The 10636-nt window shown below is 40.4% G+C and overlaps 1 protein-coding gene across 2 annotated transcripts; it reads left to right on the forward strand.

Moving 5' to 3' along the window:
- The first annotated feature begins 701 nt into the window (after positions 1 to 701).
- KGD4 (alpha-ketoglutarate dehydrogenase subunit 4) lies at positions 702 to 8991 on the forward strand. Of its 2 annotated transcripts, none has more exons than XM_008169408.4 (4): positions 702 to 1299; positions 3147 to 3210; positions 7148 to 7350; positions 8701 to 8991. In XM_008169408.4, exons 1-4 carry the CDS (start codon positions 1261 to 1263, stop codon positions 8716 to 8718), a joined length of 324 nt encoding a protein of 107 aa, XP_008167630.2. In that variant the 5' UTR covers positions 702 to 1260; the 3' UTR covers positions 8719 to 8991. The 2 variants fall into 2 exon arrangements, with proteins under 2 accessions (XP_008167630.2, XP_008167629.2); XM_008169407.4 differs by lacking the exon at positions 702 to 1299 and adding an exon at positions 1450 to 1824.
- The last annotated feature ends 1645 nt before the right edge of the window (positions 8992 to 10636 follow it).

Below are 10636 nucleotides of genomic sequence, written 5' to 3' on the forward strand. Positions count from 1 at the left end.
GGCATATACAGTCTAGTCAAGCCAAGCTACACAGTGTTCTTATCAATTATTTATATATTGAATTGATAATCTTTACAACTTTTCTAACAAAAGTCCACATATGACACTGGGAAAAGGACATGTATAGACAAATTACTCCAGAGGCATGGAAAAGAGGGCCAGCAACCTTAGTTTGTAGCACAATAAAATACACTTTATTTAAGATACTGTTTCAATGGTACCTCTCACCAGTCATGTTAAAATGTAGAGAGAGATTGAATAGGGATAACTGTTGGAGAAATTGTGGTAAAAGAGGAGATTTTATGTATATATGGTGGACTTGTCCAGTCATTGGAGAGCAACAGGATGCAATCTGTAACCAACTACCACTATTTGGTGGATATATTACCAAATGATCCTTTGGTAAACTTCCTAGGGCTTCCTACTGGAAATGATCACACAAAAGGAAATGAATTGATCTTTTGTTTGCTAGTAGCTGCTCAGCTACTGATAGCATCTCATTGGAAAAAGAAAAATAGTCCAACTATAGAGGAATGGTTCAAAAATATGGGAGATTGTGGCTATGGAAATATTAACATGCCAATTATGTACCCAGCAAAATATGGTCACCTTAACTCTGCTAGACCAATAAGCATTCTACTACCAGATAGCCTATCCCTGTGTAAGCACATGATAACATCACCTCTTAGCCTTCTAATAATACTTCTGACAAGGAAGCCAAGCTTGCTGGGATAGAAAGTTCACAACTCCTTGGAGCAGTGTATTTAAACACCTAGGTCGGGTCTAATAGGGAATGTACAGCCATCGGTGCTGGAAGTAGGGGTTTGGGGAGGGGCGGTGCTGTAGCACCCCCTGGTTTGAAGTGGTTTCTGTCATATACAGGGTTTACAGTTTGGTTCAATGGCGCTCAGCTCCTCCACTGTACAAATTGTTCCAGCATCTCTGTGTACAGCATAAGATTGTACTCAGCGTAGTATTTTGCTTGCTAACTGAACGAACACAGCCATAAATATTGTGTATGTGGCTGCCGCAATCGTAGAAGAAAGACCGGACAACGCTGACCTCAGAGAGCTACCAATGCCCAGGAGGCTGCAGAGCCCCGCCCTCCAGGCGGCTCTGGCCCGGCCCCCGCAGAAATCCTGACTCCAGCCCCGCCCTCCAGGCAGTTCCAGCTTAGCCCCGCCCCCTGTCGTGTCCCCGCCCCTCGCGCCGGCGCCGTGCTCGCGGACTGGAGGATGCCGTAACTGGCTGCGGGTCACCATGGGCAGCAAGATGGCGGCCGCCAGCAGGGTCGTTCAGGTAACTAGAGTTGTTTCCCCGCGAAGGGGGCGGGCCCGGAGCTCTGCGTTCGGCCGCCCGGGGGGAGGCTAGTGGGGTCAACCCACATCCGACGGCGGCTGGAGACGCCGGAGCAGCCGCAGAGCGAGAGCGGCCGGGGCTGATGCCCTTGGCCTGGAGGTGCCGTTGGGGAGCCGGGGCGCTGGTGGGGGCTCTGGGCAGTGGCGGGCCGAAGTGCTTCTGGACCCGAGTTCGGAGAAGGGGCGAGCGGGTCTGAGCTGCGGGGGGGACACGAGTGAGGCCGGGCGCGCGCTGGGGGTCATTGACAGCAGGGGGGGCCTCACCTCCCCGGGGGCGGGGACTCTTCCGCGCAGCGGCGGGAGGGAGTCGGGACGGAACCCGGACTGCCGCTGCCCACGGGCTCATCCTGGCTTCCATGGGTGATATTCACTTGCCATGCAGTGGCTGCAGCCAGGCTCCCTTCAGAGCTGCTGCCGCCCCACGTGCGGGCCTTGTCGTGGCCCCACAGCCCGGCTCTGCGTTAAGGTGCAAGGCCCGAGGCTCTGCTCGCACGACCCGTCGTTTCGTTCTCGGTGCATGGAAGCGCTCAGGGCTCGCACAGCAGCCCCGGGGGGAATCGCACGGGTGCGGTATGTGGAGATGCTGGCGGCGCCTCATCACCCTGGGAGAGCTTCCTCGGGAGACTCGGAGGAGCTGGTGAAGAGAGGGCGCAGAATCGAGGGAGGGAATAAATCTTCGCTGCTCTTTCTTCAAGAGCCTGTATTCCAATTTTTTCCATTCTGGTTTAGCTATGTGGGCAATAGCCTGCTCTAATTGTCTTCAGCTGCCGCTTTAAGTGACACCAGCTTGCAAATCACACCTCTGTCAAAAATAAGCACCTGTTATTAGTACAAGTAACCGTTAAGATACATGAAAGAGATTTGAGAAAAAAAAATCTTTTCATTTTTTTCCAGTCTTGTTTCCTTTGTGCCTTTGACAGTACTCAATGTGTAGTAGAATTTGCTTTTCTGCTTCATGGACCAAGCAAGTAGGGGCTCTCCAATGTCTTGATCTTCTCACATCCCTTTCTTCCCTACCCCTGTTGACTAGTCACCTGGTCTGTTGGACCCAGTGCTCAATTGCCTGCTTCTCTTGTGGTATTATTCCTACTGCTATAGGGATGCTAGCAAATTGCCTATCTTGCAGTAGCCCTCATGAGAAGGAGATTATGCACCCTCAAAATGTCACCTTCCCATAAATGCTTATTTGCAACTCAAAAATTGCTGTTATTGGGAATGAGGGAAAGCCCTTTTTTAAAAAATTATTTTAAAGAAATAAACTTTTGGAAAAATCAATGCAAAAAATATTTTAATGCAGATGGGGGTTGAACTCCACACCTACTAATGTATAGCTGTTTACTTCTGAGACTAGTTAACTCTGTCCCTCCATCTGAGCTAATGTGAAAAGGCAGAAAGGAGCCAAAGGTCCCATGATCGTAGCACAAAAACATTAGAATCCAATTTATACTGCAGTTATAGTTACTCCTCTATAAGCCATAGTTAGTTGTGTGGAAACTAAAAAAGCATTGCATTTGCTTTACAGTCTAGTACAATTTTGAATCTGAAATGTCACTTGAACAGTCTTAGCCTTGATTAAAAAATAAAATTTAAATTATTGTAAATCTCCCAAATCTGGTGTTAATAAAAGCACAAAGCAACAGGGTCAAAATAATTGGGTAGTGTGTAGCATTCTTGCCATGAAAATCTCATGAACTTTTACATTTTATTTACCCAAACTTTCTCTCTTCCCCCCCCCCCCCCCCCCCTTCCCCTGCCCCTGCCTCCTTCCACTGCTGTGTCTTGTTTTAGGTAGTCAAGCCACATACACCCTTAATCAAGTTCCCGGACAGAAAAAATAGTCCCAAACCTAAACGTAAGTATTTCATTTGTAAATAAAACTTATACCATGTCATACTTATTTGCCTTAATAATTACATAAGGACCATGACACATTGTTTCTTTTTGACTTATATGGCTCAATTATTTCTGAGCATTGACCTAGTTTGGTGGCAGCTGCCTTATTTTACGCTTTAGAAAACAGACCGTACTTAATGCATAAAACTGAGATTACCTTATTTCCTCTATTGCTCAAGCAGAGTTTTGAGGATCTCCATTTTTATCCTCCTACTTTAATCTTATACTATGAGCTCATTTTGCAAACACTAATCTCCATTTATGAGAGGCTGTGCTAAATTCACTTTTAAGCAGCATGAGTTTTCAATGAAGTTTCCTTGCTTTGTCTGATGTATTTAAAATCCTGATGGTACCTGGGAGGGCAGTTTACTCCCACTATGCATACGGGGAAAAAAGTTGTTATATTTAAAAAAACAGTACTCAATCTGACTTTCCTGTATATCTGTATATTACTACATTGATGCTTACAGGATACCAATCACCATCATATGTAGACATCAAAGTTGTCATATTGCTCCTTTAAAATGGGATTGTGTATTGTTATGACTAACATTCCTCTTGACTCAATAAAGTATTTGAAACAAAAATAGATGTTTTTATGAAATTCTGGCCCAATACTTCACTTTTTGTCTGGAGGCTGTGATGATTCCTGGTTCATTCCTCTTTTAATTCAGTACCTGTTCTTAAATATTGGAGTCAAACCTGTTCAGCGCGTCTAAAATTAAATGATCCCTTCCTGTTGATGTCCCCAGAGCTCACCTACTCATTTTAAGGTTTTTCACTGGTGGTGGTAGAGGTAGATATAATGAACATTACAATACTATAGAATTTTGAAAAATTAGAACTTTAATTCTTGGAATCTAATGCTTCAACCCTCCATAAAAATATTTTTATTTAAAAAAATAAATCTGGTGACTGTACAAGAGATTGATCTTCAGTTGATGGCCTTCCTGCAAAATATAGTTGGAAGCCACTTTAATTATGCAGCTGCATTTTTGTCACCTGTATTACTTTGAACTGATTTACATTTTTTACTTGAGTAGTAGTACTACATATTTGCTAATAAACTAGCCTTTCTCTTGAGTTCGTATACCAGTTAAATCACAATTGAGACTTGAGAGTTTAGTTTTCTTGTTAATGCCACAAAATATCTATTGGTTGGCTTTATTGGTGGTTTTGACCTGAGTTTGAATTTCCATTGAATACTTTTGTTAAAAAATGAAGTATATTGACAGAATTCTGTGCAGTGTTTTGGTCAGTGTTTGCCCACTGCCATCTACAAATTGCCATCTAATTTGTATCCAGTTCCAACACCCATAGACTTTAAGGTCAGAAGGGACCATTATGATCATCTAGTCTGACCTCCTGCACAACGCAGGCCACAGAATCTCACTCACCCACTCCTGTAACAAACCCCTAACCTATGCCTGAGTTACTGAAGTCCTCAAATCATGGTTTAAAGATTCTCAAGGTGCAGAGAATCCTCCAGCAAGTGACCCGTGCCCCACACTGCAGAGGAAGACGAAAAACCTCCAGGGCTTCTGCCAATCAGCCCTGGAGAAAAATTCCTTCCCAACCCCAAATATGGCGATCAGTTAAACCCTGAGCATGTGGGCAAGACTCACCAGCCAGCACCCAGGAAAGAATTCTCAGATCCCACCCCATCTAACATCCCATCACAGACCATTGGGCATATTTACCTGCTAATAATCAAAGATCAATTAATTGCCAAAATTAGGCTATCCCATCATACCATCCCCTCTATTCCATTGAAAATCTTTTTCAATGATTGAATAAACAACTCATTTCTCATCTCTTATTCTTCTAAATCTGATGTGCAAGTTCTGATTAGAGCTGGCTGAAACTCACAATTTTTGATTCATGAGAAATTTCAGCTTTTCAGAAGTTGGGGATTTGTTCTCATCATAATCAAACCAAATTTGTTGAAATATTTCAACAAATCCAAAATTTCAATTTGGAGACACTGAAACATGGTGTTTGTGGAATGAAATATGGGAAACTAATCAGAATGCTGTTCACTGAATGTCAGTTTCATTAAGCCCCTGCTGGGATTCCCAGGGTCTACGGTCCAGCATGACTCTTCAGCTTCCCTGGAAAATTTTGGACTAGCTTTGGTTGTGACTGTTTCTTTTGTGTGTGTGTGTGTGTGTATAGATAGATCTAGACCTTCCTACCTTGATCCATGCCTTTGTCACCTCAAGACTGTTCTGTACACTTTCAATCCATTCATCCTGTAGTGATTTAGAATATGATAGCCTGTATTTTACTATCACATGATGCTTTTGTGGTTGGCTGTATACTTGACTGGTTGGCCTTGAGGGCTCTGTTCCTGGTTCCCTCAGTCTCTGGGAAGCTTTACCTATACTGAGGGTATCAAGTATAGTTTCTTCACTGTCAACTCCTAAATATGTCTCCCTACTGCTGCTGTCACCCACAGTGTTCAATCCCACATCTCTTGCTCAATATCCTTGAATCAGATGAAACTCCACATGGCTAAAATTGAAAAACTAATCTTCCTCTGCTTCTTATTCTGATCTTATCAGCAACTTCATCATCCATCTGGTCACCTGGCTTGGCAAGCATAGTGTCACATTTGACTCCTTGTACATTTTGACTCATTTAGGATTGCTAAATCCCATTTCTGCTTATTCTGCAACTATCTTATCACTGCTGCTTAAATGTTGGTCTACTACAGCCTCCTCATCTCTGGCTTCCTTGACTTTTGCATTACATTCACTCTAGTCCACAAATTGAGGCTGGGGGGTGTAATAGGATGGGAAATGTTGCTCCCATGAGACTTGGGACTTCAATTAGGAATCTTTACTTCCACAGGATATTATAATTTTGTAGTCTACTGTGTTGTCAAGTCTAAATCATTTATGCGTATCGTTCTTTTTTTGTCCAGAGGGATGAATGCTATATAAATATAAACACATTGCCACTAGAATAATTCATTATTGGCTGTTTTGACCATCTAGCCCTCATCATCAAGTTCTTGCATATATCACGTTCAAAATCTTCCATCCTTGCAGCTTTAAGGCCCTTCTGACACCTAGTTTCCTACTCCCCAGCTCATGATCCAAGTGCTTATTTATACTTAAGGCTGTTTTTGTACTTTTCTACAAGTTATCCCATGCCTTCTCTGTCTCCTCTGCCTGAAATGTTTTTCCTGATCCTGTGCATCTCAAATTCCTCAAAACTCACCCATTTTGGTCAGTGTTCAGCAACTGACCTCCACTCCCTGTTTAGCCTCCCTGTGACCTTCATTTTGGATGTTATCTACAAACTATAGTATATGAATTAATTAAAAATACAAACAAAACATTAAAAATGGGTATAATACAAACCACATTTTGTAATATTTCACAGTTACAACCTTTATCCTCTCATAGACCTGTCCCTTTGTCTGTGGACAACTTGTATTGTAAACTACTTGAGTAGAAATATAATGACCAAACTTTAAAGAATCCCACACACTTATGGCATTGAATAAATACAAATACAGTGTGAGGCACTGTATGTTCTTAATCTGCAGTTATAGCTTCCCAATATAAGTATTTGTAAAACTATGTACTGGTTTAGCTACCATTGCAACATCAGTACCTATCCCTTTCTATCTGTGCTTCCTCCTACTCTCAAAATTTGACTGTATCAATGTTCTCATTGCTATATTAATCCCTAAAATTGAAAAAAGTATATGTTGAGAAGGAAGGGATTTTAATTCATGCAAGTAGCTTTATAGTGAAAAATTCAACTGAACGACCAGTACCTTCTAACTTCTGCTGACTGCCCTAATGAATAACTATGCTCAAGCCCGTTAAGGTATTAAAATATTATCTGTACTTCTATACATGGTTTTGAAATCTGGGTTTCAGTGCAGGAATCTCTACAAGCAAGGGTACCACCACTCCATGCTTCAGCAGCACAGATGTCTGTAGGAGACAGACCACCAGCCCTTCAAAACATTTCATCCATTAGCAGAGTACAAGGCACACCAGACACGACAGAATTAGTAAAAACATTACCTCAAAAGTACAGGAGAAAGCTGATGTCAGATGAGGAGATGGAATACATTCAAGTAAGTTTTGTGTTACTACATACGTCCTCTGTAGTTATTCACTATGTTGAAAACTTTGCAAAACAACTTCTGGACAACATGATAAATATCCTTGTTTTTAAACTCTTGTTAACTTTGCACTTACATCGAGCGTTACAACTTAATTTTGCAGTAAATACAAACTAAATATTCCTCAACACACAAGTTGGGTAGATAAGGTATCCCTATCTGGCAGTTCGGGATACTGATAAACACAGGCTGTGATTTGCCCACGGTCACGCAGAAAGCCAGTGACAAAATCAGGATTAGAATTTGTTTTGAAGTTCTAGACTACACTTAATCCATTAAACCATGTTGCTTCAATGTCATTACCTATTGTATTTACAATTGTAGAATGTGCAATAAATATAAATAAATATAATTTTAATAGAAATACAAAGTGTTGACCCTTTCAATTATGAGTTTATTCATAGACTGAAGAGGCTAAACAGGTAGCTTATGCCCAAAATATAGGTTGTGTGTTTAAGAATAAAAATTACAGACACAAATATTCATGATTTATTTCACTGAAAACAAATTGAGTTTAAATGCTCCCTTATAGTGTTTGCAAACTAATATTGCAGCATTATGCAAGTACACGAGAGACAGAACATTTAATTGAGCATTTCATCACCAGATGGTGACAAATTGGGAGATTAGAGAAGAATATCAAAAATATTAAAGAGCTGGAGGGATGGGTTTGAGACAAGACTAAAAGAACTAAATCTGTATAGCTTGATGAGGTGATTAAGTCCACAAGTATTCAAAGGATATAAACATTGATGACAGAGAGGAATTTTATATAGGGTGGAAAGAGGGATATAACTAGGAGTAATGGAATTAAAGAAGGTGTGAAATTCAGCGTAAAAGTTTCCCAGCAATGAGAGGTATTAAGCTGTAAAAGTCTAGTGGGCAAACAGTGGAAACATCTGCTGGACACCTTAGATTATTAAAACAAAGAATGTTTAAACAGGAAGCTTGTTTTTTACTGTCTTTTTTTTGCACTTTTGAACTTGGACAAAGAAAATAACTAGTCAGTTTCTTTTGCAGGCTTTTATTCACCAGTGTAATGCTGCAGTGTTAATTTTTACACTGACCTATATAAAGTCACATACACATTTCTCAGATTTTGTGAGGTTTTTTACAACATCTAAGACCAGTAGAAATGTGGTCCCTTCATAAAAGTAAGAAATAAAAAGTAGAATTCTTAAATGTGCAAATAACCCTGTATTGAAAACAGTACTTCCCTACTCAGTAACAAAGTGCAAACCAGCATGTCAGCTTCCCTTTCCTTTAGTAGAAGACATGTAATTGTCTGTTTTTCTTTTACAGCGTGGAGGTCCAGAATAATTACAGAAGATACTTGTTCACCACTGCTGAATGAATTACTGTATTCACATTAAAGGCCTTCCTCACTCTATGAATGTTATAAACAGTTTGTTAATAGCTTTAATAATGGCCCTGTAGAAAGGGGTGAGAAAGTTGACACTTTAGACACTTGTCTTCTAATTTATGTTTCTGGGCCAGCTTTTCTGTTAAAGGCTGACTAAGGTAATTGTCTGAATCCCCTTTAGAAACCTACACTATTAAAATGTAACTTAAGCAATAAAATTGTCAAGAATATCTATTTTTGTAGCTGTTGTTGATCCACAAACAAAGGTCCAGATCTAGTGCGAAATCTCTCAAGCCCATAAGATGAGCATTGTAAAGTTCTTATAATAAAAAGTAGCAATCTTAATGTTCCTACTTTTCAACTTCAGACAGATATTATATAAAAATAAGCTCTGATTCTGGCATCCAGCTGCATGGTGGCTGCTTGCCCTGACAGTTTAAATGCTTCCTAGGGTGAGAATAGCATTAAGATAGAGGTGATCAGCTTATTCTTGGACTAATTTTAGTAATTAAAATTGTGTTTGGAACAGATCTTACTCATCTGCATACAGTTTTAGAGAAAACTACCATTCAGAACTGATTCTTGCTTTCCTGACCTTTAGAGCTCAGATATATCAGGGGGCTGATGGGTTTGGCCTCAAGAAGAGAACTACAGGTAGCCTTTTCTTCTCTTCGACAAATTAACCATAATCTGGATACAAGGGAGACTAAAAAATTAACTTGAGTGCCACATCTGTTAAGTACTCCTTGTGCCTTGAGCCATTTTAATAGGTTAAACAAAACCACTAGCCCAGTAAGGTGGAGAACTTCCTTTCAGTCCCTTGATGCCTACTAGTGCAGAAATCAGGCTTTTGTTTTATACCTTTTAACCTATTAAAAATGGACTTCAGTCCTTTCTTAGAAGATACAAAAACAGCGTGAGGGGCAGAGTTGCAAAGTTGCAGGCTCATGCTGGGGAAAGGGCTTGCCTCCTATCTTTTCAAGATTGTATCCAAGTATAGTTTTCAGGTTCAGTTGCCAACTAGACCAGTGAGTGCTCTATCAGATTAACTGGTTCTGTATGTTTCACAGTAATTTTAAACACTAAAGCCTTGAAATGTAGTTGCTGACAAATAAGACCCACATTAAAATAATATGCCATATCTACAGATAGGGATGGGCAATTCTTTATCGTCGGCTCTCTTTGGGTAGCAAAAAAAACCCCAACAACTCACTACCAGTCTGTCTTAGTACTTAAACTGTCACTGACAACGTTGTTCAGGAAATAAAATATTCAGGTACAACCAGGTCTTAATGCATCTTCAAGTCCTCCTGGAGACCCATCTCTCCCAACTATCTCATAGAATTTTAAATATATTGGTGAATTGTGTACACTGTACAACAATACTTTTTTTTTTGTCACAGTGATAATGGTAATATTACTGACAGAAAAATACCAATAAATGTACTGAAGAGGGGAGTTGAGAGACACAATGGTTGAATGAACAAGGAATATAGAAGCCAGATCTCTGATTCCCAGTCATGAGCTCTCATCACAGACCATTCTTTTCCCAAAGTACAAAATGGTGGTGCCAGAACATACTGCAGAGTATAGTAGACAAAGATGAGAGAGAAGTTGGTTCATATTATTACTATGCATTACCTACACATGGACAAAGAAAAGAGAGTTAAACTCTTAGGTTTGTCTATCTGGGAGAATTAATTTGAATAGCTTCCCCACATCAACACTTACTCCAGTATAAATTTGTCCACACAGTGAGTTATTCTGGATTCTCTTTTGTGCTTTAAATTCACACTTTAATCTGAAATAACTTTCAAGTGTAGACCAGGCCTTAGTTATTTAATGTGTCAATATGAACAGTTCTAACTGGGGGTT

The sequence above is a fragment of the Chrysemys picta genome, chromosome 6 (genome assembly GCF_011386835.1).
Source record: "Chrysemys picta bellii isolate R12L10 chromosome 6, ASM1138683v2, whole genome shotgun sequence".
NCBI lineage: Eukaryota > Metazoa > Chordata > Testudines > Emydidae > Chrysemys > Chrysemys picta.

Bases quoted from the DNA above. Each gene is read 5' to 3' on its own strand.
- KGD4 (XM_008169407.4), top strand. From the start codon at position 1,735: ATGCAGTGGCTGCAGCCAGGCTCCCTTCAGAGCTGCTGCCGCCCCACG. The intron at 1,825-3,146 runs GTGCAAGGCCCG...GTCTTGTTTTAG, and splicing joins CAGCCCGGCTCTGCGTTAAG to GTAGTCAAGCCACATACACC. The intron at 3,211-7,147 runs GTAAGTATTTCA...TCTGGGTTTCAG, and splicing joins AAATAGTCCCAAACCTAAAC to TGCAGGAATCTCTACAAGCA.